Genomic DNA, 23,400 nt, shown 5'->3' on the forward strand with positions numbered 1-23,400 from the left:
TGATTTAAGGCCCCTGCTTGCAAAGCCAAAGGACCCAGGTTCAATTCCCCAGAACCCACATACACCAGACACACAAGGTGACACATGTGTCTGGACTTCATTTGCAGCGGATGGAGGACCTGGCGTGCCCATTCTCTCAAAACCAAGGCAGTCCTTAATGACCTCAAGGAAGCCAACAAGTGAAGAAAAGATGAACTCACTGAGCCTCCTGCCCAGGCCCCAGGGTGTCAGCTTCAGTCAAGGAGGACTTGGCTGCTTCTGCGCAAGTCCGGGCAAGGGGCCGTCTTTCAACCGTTTCAACATCATTTATCTAATGACCACTTCCCAGCAGGCACAGGAAGGAAACATGCATGAAGACTTTTATTCCTTCCCTGGACACTGTCCCCTGGTGGGGAGGGAGGGCCACACCACTCAGCCCAGCTCCCTCCAGCCGAGGGGCTGCTGTTGGAGCAGCTCTACCAGGATCTGCTCACACGAAGTTCTGAGCAATGGCCAGCACCTTGGAATACTCGCCCTCCTTCTGGCGCAAGCTGGTAGGGATGGGTGTCTTAATCCGGGTCCCCACGGGGTTGCCATTGTCCTCAATGAGGACCACGTTGTTGGAGTCGAACCTGGGGGTCATCCGGGGGCCTGGCATACGATGTCCCACGATGAGCGCCTTCTTCTTCTGCCCCTTGATGGCCAGCAGGATTCGGTCACCCACCTTGCCCACCCCACTCTTGTTGTAGACATGGATGCACCGAGGAGGGCGGTGGTACGGGGTGTTCCCGAGGGCACTGTTGTCCACCACGCGCACCCGTGTCATCTTCTGGATGGCACCCAGGCTCCCAGCGGTGCTGGTGGGAGAAAAAAAAACTGTCAGCAACCTATGCCTCTGTAGTTCACAGGGCAATGTCAGCGAGGGCAGGAGAGTGCATGTCAGCCACACTTGCGCGGGCACACACACACCCATGGTGTCAGGAGCACAACTCAGGAGTCTCACTGGAAGTTACAAGTCTGTAAAAACTCAACTGTACCCAAGTTTTCTTATGACTGAGCATGTCCAAGCTAGGCGTGGTGACACATTCCTTTAATTTCAGCACTTCAGTGGCTGAGGCAGGACCATCAAAAGTTTGAGGCCAGGGCTGGAGAGACGGCTTAGTGGCTAAGGTGCTTGCTTGCAAAGCCAAAGGACCCGGGTTCGACTCCCCAGGACCCACGTTAGCCAGATGCACAAGCGGACACACACGTCGGTAGTTCGTTTGCAGTGGCTGGAGGCCCTGGCGCACCCATTTTTTCTCTCTCTGTCTACCTGCCTATTTCTGTACATCTCTCTCAAATAAATAAATAAAAATAAAAATATTTTTTAAAACATTTAAAAAAAAAGTTTCAGGCCAGCCTGAGCTTACAGAGATCCTGTCTCAAACAATAAATAGCTTCTGGCAAAATTGCCAAGAATGACAGGCGTGGCGGCTCACGCCTTTCGTCCCAGCACTCGGGAGGCAGAGGTAGGAGGATCACTGTGGTTCGGGGCCACCCTGAGACAATATAATGAATTCCAGGTCAGCCTGGCCTAGAGTGAGACCCTACCACAAAAAACCAAAACCAAAACAGAACAAAAACCCAATAATAAGTGACAACCGTGTGCTCAGCCCAAACGGGACACGCAAGCCACCCCTCTAGGGCTCACAGAAGAGGGGAAGGACTGTGACGCAGGAGGGTGGGAGGGGGCAGGGAACGGACATGGCAAGGCTACTGACGGCCATAACAGCCGTCGAGCCAGCCCGTGCTTCACCATCAATGACGGAAGGGCGCACAAGACCCACAGCTCCCAGAGGAGCTAACGGCAGCTAATGCTGCTGGGAGCAGAGACTTACGCTCACCAGGGATGCAAGCTGCCCACTCCATAGTAAATGACCTTATTTCCACTCATGACCATGTAAGCAACCCTGATTCAGTGGGGACAAAGGGGGGACATGAAACATGAGGATTAATGGGGTACAAGGGTGTCAATGGGAGGGGGGGATAAGAGGGTAATTTCGGGGAAAGGACCAATTATGAAAATGTCAAAAAAGGGAAAATTATTTTTTTAGATGAGGACCTTCTCCTATGTCAAGATCCCAATTTTTCTTTTTAAAAAATGTTTTATTTTGGGCTACAGGGATGGCTTAGTGGTTAAGGTATTTGCCTGCAAAGCCAAAGGACCTAGGTTTGATTCCCCAGAACCCACATTAGCCAGATGCACAAGGGGGCACATGCATCTGGAGTTCTTTTGCAGTGGCTGGAGGCCCTGGCGTGCTCCCCTCCTTTTCTTTTGTTTTGGTGGTATGGTCTCACTCTAGCCCAGACTAACCTGGAATTCACTATGTAGTTTCAGGCTAGCCTTGAACTCACAGCGATCCTCCTACCTCTGCCTCCCGAGTGCTGGATGAAAGGCTGTGTCACCATGGCTGGCTTTTTTTTTTTTTTAAATAATATTTATTTATTTGCAAGTGCAGACACAGTGAGATAACTCCAGATTCATGCGGTTTTAAGTGGATCCTGAGGAATCAAACCCGGGTCATTAGGTTTTGCAGGGAAGCGCCTTAACCGCTGAGCCATCTCTCCAGTCCATTGTCTGGCTTTTGAGAAAGGTGTTTTGTTTGTTTGTTTGCATTTTTCCAGAGCACCTGTTAAAGGCAGACCTGGTACCACTGAGCAGCCTCATGGGGGGGGGCAGTCCCATGTTCCTGGTGGGCTCCACCGCCCCAGAGCCCCTCCCTGCTCTGCGCGCTCATTCCTGTTAGAGCAGCTCATGCGCCCCGCCTGCAGGCTGGTCTCTCTCCTACAGTGCAGTCCTGTGTAGTTCCACTCTCCACAGCTCCTTCCAGCACGTTCTACCCGGACTGCAAACCCAGGCGATCCCGACTTCCTCTCGCGTCCCTCTGCTGCCACTGCGCTTCCTGTCTAGGGAAGGGTTTCTCAGGAAACTCCGGGGCGGCCTGGGCGGCGCCTGTGCCCGCCTCCCTTCTACCCGGTCTGCCTTCCCTAGCAGCTTGCACCTCAGACCCACTGGGCACAGGGTAAACGTCTACTATTTGCTCTGCTCATAAGACCCGTCACAGTTTTGTAGTCTCTTGCTTTCAAGTTCATTCCTGTGGCCTACCATGAGAACTCTTTCTTTCACCCAGGAAGCAGTACTCAGTCACCTCTGATGTCTAGCCCAAGCAGGGCTCACCTAGGGCCAGTGGCGTGGGAGCTCGGATGGCATGGGGCTGTCTTGGTGTCTAAAAGTTGGGGGGCAGCATAGTTCTGTCATGCTTGAGATTTTTTTTGTGACAAGCATGTATTGTTTTTTTGTTTTGGGGTTTTTGTGGGGGTTTTTTGGTTTTTTTTTTGAGGTAGAGTCTCACTCTAGCCCCAGGCTGACCTGGAATTCACTATGGAGTCTCAGGGTGGCCTCGAACTCATGGCAATCCTCCAACCTCTGCCTCCCGAGTGCTGGGGTTAAAGGCATGCACCACCACACCCGGCATGTATTGTTTTTGTAATAATAATAAAAAAAAATCCTACTGTGCTAGGTGCAGGTACTAATCCCTGCTACCTGGGAGGCTAAGGGGAGACTCACAAGTTCAAAGCCAGCCTAGGCAACTTAGTGAAACCTTGTCTCAAAATAAAAAGGGGGCCAGGCATGGTACTTCACGCCTTTAACCCCAGCACTCAGGAGGCAGAGGTAGGAAGATTGCCATGAGTTCCAGGCCAGCCTGCGACTCCATAGTGAATTCCAGGTCAGTCTGGGCTATAGCGAGACCCTAACTCAAAAAAACAAACAAAACAAACAAACAAACAAAAAAACAATAAAAAGAGGGCTGAAGGTGCTTGCCTGGGAAGCCTAAAGACCCAGGTTTGATTCTCCAGTAACCAAGAAAGCCAGATGCACAAGGGGGTACATGTGTTTGGAGTTCATTTACAGTGGTTAGTGGCTCTGCCATGCCTATTCTCCCTCTTTCTCATAAATAAAATATTTTTTAAAAAGGAGCCGGGAGTGGTGGTGCACACTTTTAATCTGAGCACTTGTAAGGCCAAGATAGGATTGCTGTGGGGTCATGAAGGCCTTAGTGCTTTTTTAAAATATTTATTTATTTGCAAGGAGAGAGACCAGGACTTCTAGCCACTGCAAACAAACTCCAGATGCATATACCACTTTGTGCATCTGACTTTACATGGGTACTAGGGAATCAAATTCAAGCTGTTAGGCTTTGCAGGCAAGTGTCTTAACCACTGAATCATCCCTCCAGCCTGAGAATTCCATTCTTAAGAAAGTTTGTTTTGTTTTTAAAATATGTTTTATTTATTTATTTGAGAAGAGAGAGGGAGAGAATGGGCACACCAGGACTTCTAGCCACTGCAAACGAACTCCAGATGCATGTGCCCCCTTGTGCATCTGGCTTATGTGGGTCATGGAGAGACGAACCAGGATCCTTTGGCTTTACAGGCAAGTGCCTTAACCGACAAGCCATCTCTCCAGCCCAAGAACGTTTTTTTTTGTTGTTGTTGTTGTTTTGTTTTTTTCCAAGAAAGGTTTTTAATGTTCTTGGAGAATGACAGGATCAAAAGCTGTCACTTTAAGAACCTTACAGGGGGGCTGGAAAGCAGCAGATTCCACCACAGGCCAAACAGAATCCTCTACCTCCTGACCTATCCCTTCTACATTCCCAGCCCTGACCCAAAACGTCCCCCTCAGCTTCCACACACAGTCCAGATGAAAGGTTTATCCAAGGACACTTAAGAATTTAAGGTTTAGGCTGGGCGTGGTGGTGCACACCTTTAATCCCAGCACTCAGGAGGTAGAGGTAGGAGGATTGCTATGAGTTCTAGACTACACAGTGAATTCCAGGTCAGGCTGGGCCATAGTGAGACCCTTCCTTGGAAAACCAAAAGAGAAAAAAAGAAAAAGAATTTAAGGTTCAGGGGCTGGCTTGGTTGTTAAGGCACTTGTCTGCATAGCTTAGTGACCCAGGTTCAATTCCCTAGTACCCACGTAAATCCAGATGCACAAAGAGGCTCATACATCTGGAGTTCATTTGTAACTGGCTAGAGGCCCTGGTGGGCCCATTCTGTCTGTCTGCCTGTCTTCTCTCTCTCTCTACTTGCAAATAAATAAATAATATTTTTTAAAAATGTATGGATTGTACATATGTAATTACAATGAATGTAATGGGGAGGTAATATGATGGAGAATGGAATTTCAAATGGGAAAGTGTGGGGGTGGGGAGGGAGGGAATTACCATGGGATATATTTTATAATCATGGAAAATGTTAATAAAAATTTAAAAATAAATAAAAATAAATAAATTAATTAATTAATTAAAAAAAATGTATGGAGCAGTTACCTGAAGCAGCGCTGGCCAAGTGCTCTGCTGACACAGCGGAAGGGGCTCCAGAGCGCAGTCAAGACGGCCATGGGACTCCCAAGAGGGCCACTCTGCAGGGAAAAGGGAGACAAAGATCGACTTCTCAGTCAGAGTCCTTGCTCAGGGCCAGTTTTCTGTGGGGACTTGAGTGCGAGGCGGCACATGCAGAGCAGGATCATTGGTCGCTAAGCAGAGATCTTGGTGCTTAGACATCAGCGGTGGTTAAGACGAACCCCAGCTTCAATCCTGCTGCTTCGTGCTGACTCGGGGCCCTCAGTGACCCTGCTGCAAGACCCCAGCACAGACCAGGCCGTGGCCACTCATCACCTCCACAGGCAGCAGGAAGAGAGGTCCTTTGGCGTAACCGAGCCAGCAGCTGCTTCCCAAGGGGACCACGACGCTGCACACCAACCTTTTGTTGGCACTGGTCTATCTTCTGAAACCTCATTTTTACTCCCTAGACTAGCCAGGCCTGTAATCCTAGCTGCTCAAGAGCCTGAGGAAGGACCAAAAGGTCAGGGTCTAGTTGGGTACTAGTTCAAGGGCAAAATATTAATCCAAACACTTGAGGAGCTGCAGAGATGGCTCAGAGGTTAAAGACACTTGCATGCAAAGCCTGACAACCTAGGTTCAACTCAATACCCCATGTGAAGCCAAATGCACAGGTGGCACATGCATCTGGAGTTTGTTTGAAGTGGCAGGAGGCCCTGGAACATCTATACTTACTGTCTCTCTCTCTCTCTCTCTCTCTCTCTCTCTCTCTCTCTCAAGTAAATAAAAGTATTAAAAAAAAAAAAAAGAGTTGGAAGCCAGGTATGGTGGTGCACACCTTTAATCACAGCACTCGGGAGGCAGAGGTAGGAGGATCGTTGTGAGTTTGAGGCCACCTGAGAATACAAAGTGAATTCCACGTCTACCTGAGCTAAAGTGAGAACCTACCTTGAAAAACCAAGAAAGAGGGCTGGAGAGATGGCTTAGCATTTAAGGCATTTGCCTGTGAAGCCAAAGGACCCGGGTTCAATTCCCCAGTACCCACATACGCCAGATGCACAGGGTGGCACATACGTCTTGAGTTTGTTTGCTGTGGCTAGAGACCCTGGCGGCCCCCATTCTCTCTCTATCTGCTTCTCTCTCAAAATAAATAAACATAGCCAAGTGGTAGGGAGGGTGTTTGCCTAGCCTGCACAAAAACCTGGGTTCAATCCCCAGGACCACAAAAAGAAAAAAATGAGATTAAGCAGCTGCCCTTTCCCCCATATGTGAAAGCCAGGACACCTGTAGGGGCCAAGGTCAGCAAAGCAGAGCCAGAGGCCACCCTTGCCAAGGCACTGACCAAGGTCTATATTTGGGTCAGGCTCCCAAACGGCACTGTGACATGGAAAATCTCCCAACACCATCCTACAGCTTCAGGTGGGCTTGGGAAAGTAGACCCAAGACAAAAGAGCTGCCCTGACCTAAGAGGCATGACTGCCGAGCTGGCAGAACCCCAACCCGTTGCTCCCTGGCACCGGTGAACAGACACCAGCAGAGTCCTAAGATGCTTGAGCATCACTCGGGCACAGTGATGGGGCATGGTGAGGGAGCCAGCCCCATCAGCTGGAGAGATGGCTTAGTGGTTAATGCACTTGCCTGTGAACCTCAGTACCCAAGTTCAGTTCCCTAGTACCCAGGTAAGCCAGATGCACAAGGTGTCGCAAGCACTGCAGTTTATCTGCAGTAGGTAGAGGCCCTGGCGTGCCCATTCTATCTGCCTTCCCCCCCCAATAAATAAATTATAGACATACATTGCCTGCCCCATGGGCTGGACATATGGTTTAGCAGTTAAGGCACTTGCCTGTGAAGCCTAAGAACCCAGGTTCGGTTCCCCAGCAGCCATGTCAGCCAAATGCACCAGGTGACACATGCATCTAGAGCTCATCGGCAGGAGTTGGAGGTTCTGGCGTGCCCATTCTCTCTATTTGCTCTCCTCTCTCTGATAAATGTGTGTGTGCGTGCGTGCGTGTGTGCCTCAGGGGCTGGAGAGATGACTTAGTGGCTAAGGCATTTGCCTGCAAAGCCAAAGGACACAGGTTTGATTCCCCAGGACCCACATAAGCCAGATGCACAAAGTGGCACATACATCTGGAGTGCATTTGCAGAGGCTGGAGGCTCTGGCACACCCATTCTCTCTCTCTATCTGCTTCTTTCTATCACTCTATCTGCCTCTTCCTAGCTCAAATTAAAAAGAAAAAAAGCCAGTGATCCCAGCAGCAAGGCCAACCTGCCCTCCAGCCACTCCACTGCAGATGGGTGGTGCACCGGAGAGCTCTGCTGAACCGCGCCCCTCCACCGCACACATGCGCGCACGCAGCTTGGCTTCATCCAGCTTCAAAGCACCTCCACTTGCCACTTCCACGAGCACCCCTTGACATTCCAGACATGCCTATCAACTACAGTTCAGCCTTCAGCTTGAGTCCCAGCTTACTCCCAAGTATTTTCCTTCAAACTCACAAAGCAGTGGCCAAGTGTCATTACAATCAGATATATATGTATATGTAATTTTTTTTCTTTTTTCTTTCGAGGTAGGGTCTCACTCTAGCCTAGGCTGACCTAGAATACACTATGTAGTCTCAAGGTGGCCTGGAACTCACTGTGATCCTCCTACCTCTGCCTCCCGAGTGCTGGGATTAAAGGCATGCGCCACCACGCCCGGCACAATCAGGAAATTAAAAGCAGAAGATGGCAGCTAATCCAGGAAACCACAAACATCTCGCATACACAATCAGAGACTGGTGACTGTACTAGCTGCATGACCCTGAGCGAGCCACCCAACCGCTGAGAGCTGGCTTCTCACCCACAGCCCAGAGACAAGCTGGCCGGGGCACCTAGCACAGGGCCAGGCACTCCATGCCTGTCTGCCGGTTTCTCTTCACATGGCACTTCACAGTGCCTGATCGAGAGCCCCACCCACAACCAGCCAAGGACAGAATGGGAAGCCAGACGCAGACCCAGCCCAAGGACACTCCCCAAGGACACTCCACTCCGTCTGCACCTTGCAGCTCCCTTGAAGCACTGAGGATCATCACATCCCTTTTTCATTTTTTAATGATTTACTATTTATTTACTTATTAGAGATAAATGGAGGAAGGGAGAGAGAGAGAATGGGTGTGCCAAGGCCTCTAGCCACTGTGAAACTCCAGACGCATGCGCCACCTTGTGCATCTGGCTTACGTGGGTCCTGAGGAATCAAACCTGGATCCTTAGGTTTCGCAGGCAAGCATCTTAACCGCTAAGCCATCTCTCCAGCCCCCCTTTTCGATTTTTTTTTTTTTTAGGAACATTTGTTGGGTGATTACAATACGTCAGAGGAAGTATTTTACACTGCCATCTCACTCAAGGCTCATAAAACCTCGATGTAGTGCATGTTATTAATAGCCTCGTTGTCACACACAGAGAAATGAGAACCAGAGGGGTTAAATAATGTGACCAAGATGCCACAGCAAGAAGTGATATGGCTGAAATTTGAACCCCAACCAGTAGTCAGCTTCCTGAACACACAGTCTTGCTCAACAGAATAAACATGGTGACTTTAAATACCTATTTCTCTAACTGTTAACTCACACTTGTTCGTCAAGAATACTGACATTGCCTGGCGTGGTGGCGCACGCCTTTAATCCCAGCACTTGGGAGGAGAGGTAGGAGGATTGCCATGAGTTCAAGGCCACCATGAGACTACAGAGTGAATTCCAGGTCAGCCTGAGCTACAGTGAGACTCTACCTTGAGAAAAAAAGGTACTGACATTACTTGCCGAATCAACTGAAATGCAGACCAACACTGGGGGGGAACAATTTACTTCAATCTAATCTAGGGTTATTTGTTTAAACAATAAAACTTTGCCGGGCGTGGTGGCGCACGCCTTTAATCCCAGCACTCGGGAGGCAGAGGTAGGAGGATCGCCATGAGTTCAAGGCCACCCTGAGACTCCATAGTGAATCCCAGGTCAGGCTGGGCTAGGGTGAGACCCTACCTCAAAAAAAAAAAAAAAAAAAAAAACCCGAAACAAATAAAAAAGAAAACTTTAATTTTTTATTTTTATTCTATAGTATGTGTGTGGAGGCCAAAAGAAGATGTAATTTGTTCTTTTTTAAAATATATTTTTTAGGCTGGAGAGATGGCTTAGCAGTTAGTAGCTTGCCTGCAAAGCCAAGGGACCCAGGTTTAACTCTCCAGGACCCACAAAAGCCAGATGCACAAGGAGGCACATGTGTCTAGAGCTCGTTTGCAGCAGCTGGAGGCCCTGACGGGCCCATTCTTTCTCTCTGCCTCTTTCTCCCTTCCTCAAATAAATAAATACAAATAAAATATTGGGCTGGAGAGATGGCTTAGTGGTTAAGGTGCATGCCTGCGAAGCCTAAGGACCCAGGTTCCACATAAGTTGGATGCACATGGTGGCACACGTGTGTTGAGTTTGTTTGCAGAGGCTGGAGGCCATGGCGTGCCCAATCTCTCTCTGTCTCAAATAAAATAAAAGTCTTTAAAATATTAAAAATATGTGTTTGTTTATTTGCAGCAGGGGCTCCTGAGCTCCAGCCTCTACCAAATGCTGGGATTACATGTATCCCTACACTTAACTAAGGTGTAGATTTGATTATCTAGCTTCCCACCCCTGATTCACAGCAGGCAGGCATCTATAATCCAAAAATAAATTTTTAACAGTCTTGGTATGGTCAAACTTGGGAAACAATACACAAGACAGTTTATTTAATCAAGTACGTATTTCCTTGCTATCAGGACCTAAATGGCCCAGTGGCAAGAAGCCAAGGTTAAGATGTCAGAGGCACAGGAGAGCTGAGAAGAGAGGTTCTGGGGCTGGAGAGATGGCTTAGCGGTTAAGCGCTTGCCTGTGAAGCCTAACGACCCCGGTTCGAGGCTCGGTTCCCCAGGTCCCACGTTAGCCAGATGCACAAGGGGGCGCACGCGTCTGGAGTTCATTTGCAGAGGCTGGAAGCCCTGGCGCGCCCATTCTCTCTCTCTCCCTCTATCTGTCTTTCTCTCTGTGTCTGTCGCTCTCAAATAAATAAATAAAATTTTTTAAAAAAAGAGAGAGGTTCTGGAACCAAAGAGAACACGCTGCTGGCCGGAAGCATCTCTCTGCTCCAGCCTCCCTGCGGGTCCCAGGGACGCTCCATCAAGCAGGAGTCACTGTGAAGGGCAGAGGCTTCTCAAGAAAGTGCCTCCAGAGCTGGAGAGATGGCCCCAGTGGTTAAAGCGCTTGCCTGCAAAACCAAAGGACCCAGGTTCAATTCCCCACCACACACGTAAGCCAGGTGCACAAGGTGAAGCATCCACCTGGGATTTGTTTCCAGTGGCTAGAGGCCCTGGCACACCCATTCACTCTCTCTCACAAATAAATATTTTTAAATTTTATTTATTTTTCAAGGTAGAGTCTCACTTTACCCCAGACTGACCTGGAACTCACTATGTAGTCTCAGGGTGGCCTCAAACTCACAGTGATCCTCCTACCTCTGTCGCCCGAGTGCTGGGATTAAAGGCACGCACTAGCATGTCCGGCAAAAAAATAATAAATAAATAAATTTTTTAAAGTGTTTCCACTTCACTGGGGAATCCCTCAAGATCGCCCAGCAGGCACCACGTCTGCAGGGTAAGCAGTCTATTCTCCGGTGCTGGCCGGGAAGAGCAGCCTCAATACTCGATCGCAGGGCTACACCACCAAGTCACTTTAAGATCACACAGCCCTGAGATGCTTCTTAGCTTCAAGTTGACACAGAAAAGTGCTTCCTCTCCTTTCCAAAGACATACATGACTGACTTTTTTTTCTAAGGTAGGGTCTCGCTAGCCCAGGCTGACCTGGAATTCACTCTGGCCTCAACCTCACAGCAATCACCCTACCCTCTGCCTCCCAAGTGGCGAGCGGCATGTGCCACCACACCCAGCTAACATGATTTTTAAACTTTCTGATGGGAGCCAGGTGTGGTGGCACATGCCTTTAATCCCAGCACTCAGGAGGCAGAGATAGAAAGATCACCATGAGATCCAGGCCAGCCTGAGTCTACACAATGAATTCCAGGTCAGCTTGGGCTACAGTGAGACCCTATTTCAATGGCAAAATTAAAAAAAAAAAAATCTAAAGCCAGGTGTGGTGGTGCACGCCTTTAATCCCAGCACTGGGGAGGCAGAGGTAGGAGGATCACTGTGAGTTTGAGGCCACCCTGAGATTATACAGTGAATTTCAGGTTAGCCTGGGCTAGAGCGAAACCCTACCTAGAAAAACAAACAAAGAAATCTAAAGTTTCTGATGGAGGATTGCAGAGATGGCTTAGTGGTTAAGGCCTACAAAGCCTAAGGACTCAGGTTCAATTTCCCATTACCCATATAAGCCAGATGCACAAAGTGGCACATGTATCTGGAGTTCATTTGCAGTTGCTGGAGGCCCTGGTGCACCCATCCTCTCTTGTTTTACTTACACACACACACAAACACACACACACACACACACACACACACTTATCTATATTGCCTCTATCTTTCAAATCAATAAATACAATATAAAAAATACTTAAAACAAAAAGGTTTGGGGGTTGGAGAGATGGCTTAGCAATTAAGGCACTTGCCTGCAAAGCCAAATGACTCAGGATTGATTTCCCAGGACCCACGTACGCCAGATGCACAGATATCTGGAGTTCATTTGCAGTGGCTGGAGGCCCTGGCATGCCCATTCTCACTCTCTGCCTCTTTTTCTCTCTCTCTCTCAAATAAGCAAACCGGCAGAGCTGGAGATGGCTTAGTGGTTAAGGCACTTGCCTGAGAAGCATAAGGACCCAGGTTTGATTCCCCAGTACCCATGTAAGCCAGATGCGCCAGGTGGAGCATGTGTCTGGAGTTCATCTGGAGTGGCTTGAGGCCCTGGCGCACCTATTCTTTCTATATCTCTTTCTAAAAAAGAAAAAGAGGGCTGGAGAGAGGGCTTAGTGGTTAAGCGCTTACCTGTGAAGCCTAAAGACTCTGGTTCGAGGCTCGATTCCCCAGGACCCACATTAGCCAGATGCACAAGAGGGTGCACACGTCTGGAGTTCATTTGCAGCAGCTAGAAGCCCTGACGTGCCCACTCTCCTCTCTCTCTGCCTCTTTCTCTCTGTCTGTCGCTCTCAAATAAATAAATAAAAATAAACAAAAATTTAAAAAAAAAAGAAAAAGAAAAAGAAAAAAATTCTGGTGGGGAATTTCCCTATCGTCCTGATTTCCTTGCTGAGTAACAAGCTACCTGCATCTTCTCCTGAATCAGCAAATTACCTGACCCAGAACACCACCACAAAGCCTGAGTCACACTCCTCTCTTGCACACACTGGTTACCATTGTTGACGGACCTGAAGTTATCCCAGAGCGAGCTATCATCCAGACAAACCTTCAACCTCTAAAATGAAGGGAAAGCCAGGAATCATCCCAGCACTTGGGAGGTGGAAGTAGGGGATGGGAAGTTTAAGGCCAGCCTGAGCTACATGAGACCCTGACTCAGATAAGACAGGCAGACAAATGGATGTATGGAAGGAAGGAAGGGAGAGGGGAAAAGACAAAGCATGTTTAACCCCAGAGCTAGGCAGGCAGAGATAGGAGGATGCCAACCTGGGCCTCATAGTGAGTTCCAGGTCAGCTTGGGCTAGAGTGAGACCTTACTTCAAAGAAATCAGAGAGAGATAGCTGGGTGTGGTGGTGCACGCCTTTAATCTCAACACGTGGGAGGATCGCAGCGAGTTTGAAGCCACCCAGGGACTACATAGTGAATTCCAGGTCAGCCTGAGCTAGAGTGAGATGCTACATGGGGGAGGGGGAGGGGGAACAAAACATTCTGAAGCTGGTCATGGTGGCTAGAAGGACTGCTGTAAGTTCAAGGCCAGCCTGTTCTAGAGAGAGACTCTTTAAAAAAAAAAGAGGACCGGGCTCATACCTTTAATCTCAGCACTAGGGAGGTAGGGATAAGAGGATTGCTGGGAGTTTGAGCCAGCTTGAGCCTCAGAGTGAGTTCCAGGTCAGACTGGGCCAGAGTGAGACCCTGCCTTGACAACACAAACAAAAAAAAATGTCATTCTACTTCTTGTCCCCACCAAACCTCTTGTGAATTTATTTATTTACTTGAGAGAGAGAGAACGGGCACGTCAGGGCCTCCAGCCACTGCAAACGAACCCCACATGCACGTGCCCTGTTGTGCATCTGGCTTACATGGGTCCTAGAGAGTCAAACTGGGATCCTTAGGCTTCACAGGCAAACGCCTTAACTGCTAAGCCATCTCTCCAGCCCTTGTAGATTTTTCACTTATTTATTATTTGAGAAAATGGGCATGACAGGGCCTCTAGATACTGCAAAGGGACTCCAGATGCATGCACCACCATGTGCATCTATCTAGCTTAAGTGGGGCCTAAGGAATTGAACCTGGATCTTTAGGCAATTTGAGAGCAACAGACACAGAGAGAAAGACAGAGGGAGAGAGAGAGAATGGGTGCGCCAGGGCTTCCAGCCTCTGCAAACGAACTCCAGACACATGCCCCCCTTGTGCATCTGGCTAACGTGGGACCTGGGGAACCGAGCCTCGAACCGGGGTCCTTAGGCTTCACAGACAAGCGCTTAACCGCTAAGCCATCTCTCCAGCCCTGCTGTTGTTTTTGACAAAGTGCCTCATGTAGTCCAGCCAAGAGTGATCTCGAACTCCTGTTCCTCTTGCATCCACTTCCCAGATGTTGGGAATCACAGGGAAACTACACCACTCCCTGGACCCCATTCTATTCTTTCCAGTAGATTCCTGGTAGTATTAACTGCTTCTGTGTGAACACTTTGATCGGCCTGAAAACTCAGGCTGAAGAAGGCAAGAGGCAAACAGGAGGACATAAAAGAGATCAATGCTTTACAGACTTTTCTGTGACACACAGAAGCAAACACACTGTACAGGATGTAATAATCTACCATGGGTGTGTGTGCCTGAAGCAAGTGCCAAGACAAGCTACTTATAAGTGGATATATTCAATTTTTTTTTTGAGGTAGTGTCTCATTCAAGCCCAGGCTGACCTGGAATTCACTATGTAGTCTCTCGGACTGGCCTCGAACTCACAGTGATCATCCAACACAGTGATGCCTTGGGAGTGCTGGGATTAAAGGCATGCACCAGGGCTGGAGAGATGGCTTAGTGATTAAGGCACTTGCCTGCAAAACCAAAGGACCCAGGTTCGATTCCCCAGGCCCCATATAAGCAAGATGTACAAGGTGGCACATGCGTCCAGAGTTCATTTGCAGTGGCTGGATGCCATGGCGTGCCCATATTCTCTCTCTACCTGCCTCTTTCTCCCTCTCTCAAATTGAATAAATAAATTAGAGACATGCACCACCACACCCAGCTCAACTAAACACGATGGCCATAATCTATTAAACTGATTTTCAAGTGACTAGTGGGATTCACAGTTTGAAAAACACGGATAGATAGTTCAGTAGTGAGATGCCTTTGCTTGCCAAGTAAAATGGCACATGCATCTGGTATTCCTTTGCAGTGGCTAAAGGACCTGGCATGCTAATTCATATTCTCTCTCTCAATGAACAATATTTTTTAAAAGAAAAACTATGATTGGAGAGATAGCTCAGCAGTTAAGGCACTTGCCTGCAAAGCCTAAGGATCCAAGTTTGATTCCCCAGAATCCATGTAAGCTAGATGCCCAAGGTGGCGCATGTGTCTGTAGTTCATTTGCAGGGGCTAGAAGCTGTTGGGCGCACATTCTCTATCTTTCTCTCTCTCAAATAAATAAATAAATATTTTTAAAAAGAAGAAAAGAAAAACTGTCAATAGACCACATCTTACCTCTACATTCCACAAGCTACAAATGAACCGTAGAAAAGTCCCAACAATAAAGATAATTATCAGCTACGATGGGACACTTGTACTTGTCTATGTCCATCAGTGAATGCTGGACCCTGGAGGCCAGTATTTCCCAACTACCCCAAGGTGACTCTGTCTCTGCCTTGTAACCTCTACAAATGCACTTTACTTCTCAAGGGAGTCAACTTCACGGTAGAAGGCAATACTTCCTTTTTTTTTTTTTTTTGGCTCCAGGATCCTAACATTAAAACAGTGGGTGTCCCTTATGATCGTCTTTATGTGGTGACATACAGAAAGAGTCGTTCTCTCTCTCCCTCTGTCCATCTCTGCTGGGTAAAATGAGAAACCAGGGAACCCCCCCCCCCAGGCTACAAGGCGCCCCTCCACAACCTGACCTAAGTGAAAGCAAAGACTCATGCACCTCACACCACAGCGGCGTCTCACAAACTCATCCTCCAGGCTCAGTTAAGTAGGAAAGTGGACGGAATGAGAGAGAAACTCCAGCACACACGTCCCAGGGACCGGCCACTCGGCCAAGGCTTGACCGCGCTCCCCATTTCCACCCCGACCCAGGCCGGCTCCTGCACGTTTAGGAGCTAGGCAAGGTGTGTGAGCGCATCTGGGGACATGGTGGGGAGGGGTGAGCTGGAGGGGGAAGCTCCGAAGCCGCGGGCAGCCCGCAGGCCAGGGCTGGGTGGGAGGGAAGCAAGAAGGACGCAGGTTCGAGGCCTCCAAGCCCGTGCCCGTGGGCTCGCCCACTGCGGCCGGTGCTCACACCCCGGCACCCCGCCCGGGGAGACGCACCCTCCCCGAGTGCAGGGAAGAAAGAGAGAGAGAGAGAGAGAGAGAGAGTGAGAGCAGAGGAAGGGCGCCCCCGGCATACCGCACTCGCCGCCCCGGAAGATCCCGCCGCGGGCCCCCACGGAGCCAAACTCCGCCCACGGCCCCGCCCCGCCCCTTAGCCCCGCCCACCCCGCGCTCTGCGCCTGCGCCGTCCCGGCCGCGCCGGGGCGGAGCTCCGCCAGTGCGCGCGCGCACCTTTGCGTGTGTCTGCGTGAGAGGGGGCGGGCCCTGGGGAGGCTCCGCCCCCTCTCCCTCCTCCTCCTCCTCCTCCTCCTCCTCCCGCTCCCCCTCCCCCATCCAGTGCCGCGGCCGCCGCAGGAGCCCCGGAGCTCGAGCCGCCCCGCGACTCCCCCTCCCCCTCCCCAGCCCCGCCCCGCCCCGAGCCGGGGCTCCGAGCCGGAGCCGAGTCTGCGCCTGGGGGTGAGTACGCGACCCCCCCCACCCCCCCGCTTTACACCCTCGTCCCCAGCCTCCCCTCTTCTTGATTCCCAGCTCCCAAAAGGGAAAAGAAAAATATATGTATATAATAATAGCAGTAATAATAATAATAATGAATAAATAACCCGGACTCAGCCGCGCGTCCCCTTCCCTTCCACCACCACCTCCTTGCGGGACCCAGAGGTGCCCGAGGCCCGCGGGACCCAGCGGAGGCGCGCGCTGTGCCCCCGCCACCACCCCGCCCCAGAACCCGCACCATCCCTGGACAAATGTGAGTCCTCGGGCCCCTTGCCTAGGCCATCCCCCCCCCCCGTACGCCGTCCTTCCTCTTCACCCCCACCGACACCCCGGGAGACCCCCAAGACGTGTGGGATCCCCCCCTCTCCTTCCCCGTCCCGGGCCCCTGATGCCACTCTTGTCCCACCTGCCCGGGCCAGGTGCGCGGGCCCCAAAGGTGCCCCTCCCGGGTTCCAGCTGCGCCCACCAGCCGCTGGACCGAGCCACCCGCCCCCGAGTTTTGGGTCCTGGGTTCGCCAAGTCCGGTGCCCTCGGGTCTCTCTCTTTATTTGTTTATTTATTTATTTATATTTTTATTTTTCTCCCTGGTTACCCGGGCCACCCCATCACCACCAACCACCCCTTTAACAGGGGGGTTCACGGGCTCCCGGCAAGGGTTAGGTTCGCGGGTGCTGGTAAGAGATCAGCCGCTGCTGCCCCCTCCCTGGCCCTTCTGGGGTGGTGGTGTGCTGGAAGTGGGGAGGGGGGTGCTGGCTGGAGAGGCGGCTGGCCCCGGCAGCGTGTCCTCTCTCCCTGCGCCCCACACAGTGCAGTTCATTCATGAACCGCCCGGGCCTGCGTTGGAGGGTGCGGTGGGGAGAAGATTCAGACGCCAATCCGGAGTGGGCAAAGGCCCTGTTGAAAGAGGGGGGGGGGGAGAAGGGAGGGGGCGCGCTTTGTCCCTTCCTGGCTGCCTGGATGGCCTAGGGAGGACTGTCCCAAAGCTTGCCGCCGCCGTGCTCCCCACCTAAGAGAAGGACGCTTGGGAAGTGGGGAGGAGAGGTCAGAGGGGCTGGCTGCCCTTGGGGCTCTGTGCTGCCATCTGCCTGGATATCCTGGGCCGCGGTCTGGTGACTCTGGGCAAACCTGTGTATCCAGCTGTCTTAAGGGTTTGGGACTCTTTACCCAGTATCCCTTGGTGGCCTGACCCGGGTGTTAAAGCGGCAGCGGGGAGGGAAGGAGATATAGCTAGCTAGCTAGCTAAAGACTGTGCCTATCATCTCCTGAGGAGGGGGGCCCCACAACCCTGCCTCCCAGGCACACGCGAGGAGGGGAGTGGGGGTGGTTGCCAAGCTTCAGGTGGGGGCGTGCTGGCAGCATCATTGTCCTCCAGGGCACCGGAGGGTCCAGGCCCCGGCATGCCCCAGTTGACACATGCTGGGGCATGCTGTTAGTTCACCCAGTGATGACTTGACCTGTGGGTGGTTGTGGGGGGGGGTGGTATGGGGATGTTTTGAGGTAGAAGATAGGTGATAAGTTGCCAAGAATTCCTTGTTTGGACTTCATACAGTTAACCTTCCGAGTAGAACAGAGTGACAGAAGCCTGGGTTCGAAGCCTGGGTCTGCCCTGCGTGAGCTGCGTGACCTTGGCAAGTTACTTAACCTGTCTGGAGCTGTCTCCTTTACAAAGCGTGGTTGGTTGCATCTGTGTCTTACTAAGGTTGTCTTTGGGACCCAGCTGTGTAGCAGAGGTAAAGAGCCTGGCACCTTGCCTGACACCTGATCGATAATGGGTTCTCTGCTCTGAACTTCTGACCCATCTTGACCTAGCATCGCCTCCCGTGCTTGCTGCAGGTGGATGGGGTATGGCCCAGGAATTTAGGAATGTTCTCGGCCGCTAGTCTGTAAACACAATAATAAACCCTCAGGCTGAAACAGAGCTGTCCTGCCTGACCAGAGGAACTCTATCATATGGCTATTATATTAAATTCTTGTTTTCTTTTACTTTGATTTTTAGTAGTTTTCCCTCATTAAACCAACCCTTGTATTCCATGTCTCATTAATAGCAACAGCTATTTTGTTGTTTGTTTGTTTGTTTGCTGAGACAAGGTTTCATGAAGCCTAACTTTGCCTGGAACTCAATATGTGCCAAGCCTGGTCTTAAACTCCAATCCTCCTGCCTCCGCCTCCCAAATGCTTGGAATCTATCTATCTATCTATCTATCTGGATTTATTTTTATTTATTCATGAGAGAGAGTATGGATGCACCAGGGCTTCTAGCCATTGCAAACGAACTCCAGATGCATGTGCCACCTTGTACATCTGGCTTACATGGGTACTGGGGAATTGAACCTGGGTCTTTGGGCTTTGTAGGCTTTAACTGCTAAGCCATCTCTCCAGCCTGAACGTGAATTCTTTTTTTTTTTTTTAAATATTTTTTTATTTGAGAGAGAGAGAGAGAGAGAGGCAGATAGAGAATGGGCACACACAGGGCCTCTAGCCTCTGCAAATGGCTCCAGACACATGTGCCGCATTGTGTATCTGGCTTACGTGGGTCCTGGGGAATTGAACGTAGGTCCTTTGGTTTTGCTGGCAAGAACCTTGGTTTATCTTTTTTGTTTTGTTTTGTTTTGTTTTTATTTTTATTTATCTGAGAGTGACAGAGAGGGAGGGAAAGAGGTAGAGAGAGAGAGAGAGAGAATGGGCGTGCCAGAGCCTCCAGCCACTGCAGATGAACTCCAGCTGCATGTGCCACCATGTGCATCTGGCTTTTGTGGGTCCTGGGGAATCAAGCCTGGAACCTGGGTTCTTAGGCTACACAAGCAAGCGTTTAACCACTAAGCCATCTCTCCAACCCCTAAAAGCTTTATATCTTGTTTATTCCTTCAAACACCCACTCAGCTGGATTATCGTCCCCATTTTACAGATCAAAGAATTGAGGCCTGAGGTAGTTAAGTACTTTGCCCAGAAGCCAAGAGCTGTACCACCTGTCCTCTATCCCCGCCTCAGAGGTCTAGGAGCTCTATACTAGTAGAAAAGCCAGCCTGTAGACAGAGGGTGTGACATTCTCTAGGGCCAGTGCAAGCAGCCCCCAGCCCTACTGAAAGTGCTCCCCCCCCCATATGAAGAGGCACAGAGTGCAGTGGTTAAGAGTATATACAGCAGGGCTGGAGAGATGGCTCAGTGGTTAAGGCACTTGCCTGCAAATCCGAAGGACCTAGGTTCGAATCCCCAGTACTCACATAAAGCCAGGTGCACAAGGTGGTGCATGTGTCTGGAGTTTGTTTGCAGTGGCTAGAGGCCCTGGTGCACCTATTCTCTCTCTCCCTCTCTCTCTCTCTGCCACACTCTCTCTCTTAGATAGATGATTAATAGATAGATAGAGAGAGAGAGAGAGAGAGAGAGAGAGAGGTATACACATCAGCCCAGAGGCCTGGGCACATTATATACCCTTTCTGTGCCTCAGTGGCCGTTTGGGTGTTGTGACAGAAGCAAACATGTTTCGTTTGCAAAGTGCTTAGAACAGTGCCTTGCAGAAAATAAGAGTGAAATAAAGCGGTGGTGCACACCTGTCACGGGAGCTCTCGGGAGGCTGAGACAGGAAGGTCTTAAGTTAGAGAGCACCCTGGGCACATGTCACCAGAGAGTACCTCGCTGGTGGATACATTGTTGCCCCTTTCTCCAGAATCCTCCAAGGATAGGCAAGATAGTAGTATCACTTTGTTACAGATTGGAAGACTCGGCCCAAGTTACACAGTAACAGAGTGTGTTGCAGTCAGGTTCCCATTGCTGGCTGAAATCACCCGACCAAGAATAGCTTGTGGGAAAAAAAAAAAGGTTTATTTTGGTTTACAGACTCCAGGGGAAGCTCCATAATGGCTTGAGAAAATAGTGGCATGAGCAGAGGGTGGACATCACCTCCTGGCCAACATCAGGTGGACAACAGGAACAGGATAGTATGCCAAACACTGGCAAGGGGAAACTGACCATAACACCCATAAGCCCGCCCCCAACAATACACTGCCTCCAGGAGGCATTAATCCCCAAATCTCCATCAGCTGGGAACCTAGCATTCAGAACACCTAAGTTTATGGGGGACACCTGAATCAAACCACCACACAGAGTTAGCCTTCCATCTTTCCTTCCTGCCTTCCTAGGAGCCCACGCCAAAATTAAGTGGTCTCCAGTAACTAAACAAGAAAAAAAAAAAAAAAACTGCAAAAAATATATTTATTTGTGAGACAGGGAGAGAGAGAGAGAGAGATAGTGTGTGTGTGGATGTGCCAGGGCCTCTTGGTACTGTAAACAAACTCCAGACACATGCACCACTTTGTACATCTGGTTTTACATGGTTACTGGGAAATCAAACCCAGGATGGTAAGCTTTTCAAACGAGTATCTTTAACTGCTGAGCCATCTCCCCAGCCCAAGGGGTGGGGAGGGTAGCTTTTTAACCTGTGAGTCCTCACTGCCCCCACCATTCCATTCACACACTCCTTAATAGTGAAATGACAGCCTTAACTTAGCCAGTCCAAAGTCCCCATCACCTCACAGTTCCAGCTGCAGCCTCTTTGCTGGACTAGAGACATGGGCATGCAGCTGGCTAGGCATACGTCTGTGGAGTGGAAGAGCAGCCCAGCCCCTGCCACCACCACCACCCCCCCATGATTAAGAACTTAGAAGTCACCCTGTCAGCTGGCATGGCATGGCCGCCAGCCCAGTTCCACTCCTTACCTGCCCTGTGCCCTAGTGTAAGTTGCTTCCCCACCCTGGTCCCTCCTTCCTCCCTCGCAAATGGGGACAATGAATGATCTGAGTGTGCCCAGCTCACCCCGTCTGCTGGTGCATTTATGCAAGGGTGGGCTGCTTCGTAGCAGTAGAGAAGTTGGGAGCACAGGGACGTGGGGATTTTTGTTATCAAGTATCCAGCTGGACCCTCACCCCAGGGGAGCCACGTAATATAGAAGGTCCCAGAATGCCCAGCCTTTCAGAGAAGAGGAGCCAGCGGCAGGGAGGTGCATTCAGAGCTTGGAGTGCGAAGCAGAGTTGAGACTTCTGGAATGCTTTGGAGTTTAGCAGTTGAGAAAGGGGCTACTCAGAACACGCCCTCCCCCAAGATAACCTTACCTTTAACCTGCCACAGTGCCCTGGGATCTGTGTGCTTCATGTTTACACACCCAGACTCCCAGACACACCCACATGTGCACCTCCACTCAAAGACCACAACGCCCTTCGCTGCCACACAGTGCCCTGCAGTCACCTAGTTTCTTGCACACACAGACACACACATGGGCACAAGTCTTCAAATCGGAGAACAAACGCCCCATCCCCATCTCCCCAGGGACATGGAGTGCAAATTGTCTTTATGATGTTTTCCTGTCTGCAGAGTCCTATTCTAGGCACATCAGCAAAGCAGCCTGGGGCTGGAGAAATGGTTTAGCAGTTAAGGCACTTGTCTGTGAAGCCCAAGGACCCACGTAAGCCAGATGCACAAGGTGGTGCATGTGCCTGGACTTGTTCTGCAATGGCTAGAGGCCCTGGTGTGCCATTTTTTCACTACCTGCCTCTTTCACTGTCTCTTTCTCTCATAAATAAATAAATAAATAAATGAAAAGCTGGAAAGTATTGGAGCTTTAGAAAGAGGTTGACTTAGGTTTGAATCCCGGCTCTGTCATTTGGGGAACTTACTTAACCTTGCTGTACTCTCACCTTAAAATAGCAGTGGAGAGGCTGGAGAGATGCTGTAATGGTTAAGGCACTTGCCTGTGAAGCCAAGGGACCCAGGTTCGATTCCTCAGGACCCATGTAAGACAGATGTACAAGGTGGCACATGCGTCTGGAGTTCGTTTGCAGTGGCTGGAGGCCCTGGTGTGTCCATCCTCTCTCTGTCTGCCTCTCTCCTCTCTTTCTGCTTGCAAATAAATAAGTAAATAAAAATTATAAAAAATAAAAATAAGTTAAAAATAGCAGTGATAAACCTGGCGTGGTGGTGCACACCTTTAATCCCAGCCCTCAGGAGGCAGAGGTAGAGGATCATCGTGAGTTTAAGGCCACCCTGAGACTCCATAGTGAATTCCAGGTCAGCCTGGGCTAGAATGAGACCCTACCTCAAAAAAAAAAAAAAAAAAAAAATTAGCAGTGGTACTCAGCTTATAGGGCTGTTGGGATTAAATGTAGTCATATATGTGGTATTCTTGAAACAGTGAACACTCGATAAATGGTGCTTGTTGTTACTAAATGTGTGTGTGTTTAAATATTTTATTTACTTATTTGGGGGAGAGAGAGAAAGAAGCAAATAGAACAAATAGAAAAAGAAGCAAACAAACTCCAGACACATGCAGCACCTTATGCATCTGGCTTACGCGGGTCCTAGGGGATCAAACCTGGGTCTTTAGGCTTTACAAGTAAGCGCCTTAACCACTGAGCCATCTCTTCAGCCCATGTGGAGGCAGCTTTGCCCAGAACAGAGGGAGGCATAAAATAGAGGGCAGTCATTCCCTGCACCTCCCTGACCAAGCTTTGCAGACTCCCTGGGACCAAGGGAGACATGTAAACAATGCCAGCCTCCTCCTCCTCCTCCTCCTTCTCCTCCTCCTCCTCCTCCTCCTCCTTCTCCTCCTCCTCCTCCTCGGAGAACTCCTGTGGTTGGATGCTAGAAGGGGAAATCTAGTGGGTCACTTTAGGGAGCTGAAAGACAGTCCCTTCCAAGTTGCTGTCACTTATTCTAGGTTTGTTGTTCTCTTTGTCTGGTTTCCTGTCTTCCCTGGGGACCCTCTCCAACCCCCGCCCCCCCCCCCCCCCAGCAGAGAGAGAGTTTCGTGTTGTCTCCAGAAGGAGCCCCTAAGGGCTCCAGTAGGATGGGGTGGAGCAGCCCTGCTGCAGCTGCCACCTCTGCAG

The 23,400-nt window shown here is 50.2% G+C and overlaps 2 protein-coding genes across 4 annotated transcripts in view; one reads left to right on the forward strand and one right to left on the reverse strand.

Annotated features, from left to right (window-relative positions):
- Window positions 1–341: 341 nt before the first annotated feature.
- Window positions 342–16,162, reverse strand: Mrpl14 (mitochondrial ribosomal protein L14). Its single transcript, XM_045155746.1, has 3 exons — window positions 16,110–16,162; window positions 5,352–5,443; window positions 342–836 (listed from the first exon to the last, which is right to left on the reverse strand). Exons 2-3 carry the CDS (start codon window positions 5,420–5,422, stop codon window positions 470–472), a joined length of 438 nt encoding a protein of 145 aa, XP_045011681.1. The 5' UTR covers window positions 5,423–5,443; window positions 16,110–16,162; the 3' UTR covers window positions 342–469.
- A 237-nt stretch (window positions 16,163–16,399) lies between these two features.
- Tmem63b (transmembrane protein 63B) overlaps window positions 16,400–23,400 on the forward strand; it is a 36,470-nt gene continuing 29,469 nt past the window's right edge. For 2 of the 3 annotated variants that reach the window (XM_045156948.1, XM_045156950.1), the window contains exon 1: window positions 16,652–16,778. The gene's annotated coding sequence lies outside the window, so the exon portion shown is untranslated. Of the gene's footprint in view, window positions 16,490–16,651; window positions 16,779–23,400 lie in introns of those variants that run through there. The other variant, XM_045156949.1, reaches the window with a different exon arrangement.

This window comes from Jaculus jaculus, chromosome 8 (assembly GCF_020740685.1).
Source record: "Jaculus jaculus isolate mJacJac1 chromosome 8, mJacJac1.mat.Y.cur, whole genome shotgun sequence".
Classification (NCBI taxonomy): Eukaryota; Metazoa; Chordata; class Mammalia; order Rodentia; family Dipodidae; genus Jaculus; species Jaculus jaculus.

Bases quoted from the DNA above. Each gene is read 5' to 3' on its own strand.
- Mrpl14 (XM_045155746.1), bottom strand. From the start codon at position 5,422: ATGGCCGTCTTGACTGCGCTCTGGAGCCCCTTCCGCTGTGTCAGCAGA. The intron at 837-5,351 runs GTAACTGCTCCA...TTCTCCCACCAG, and splicing joins CTTGGCCAGCGCTGCTTCAG to CACCGCTGGGAGCCTGGGTG.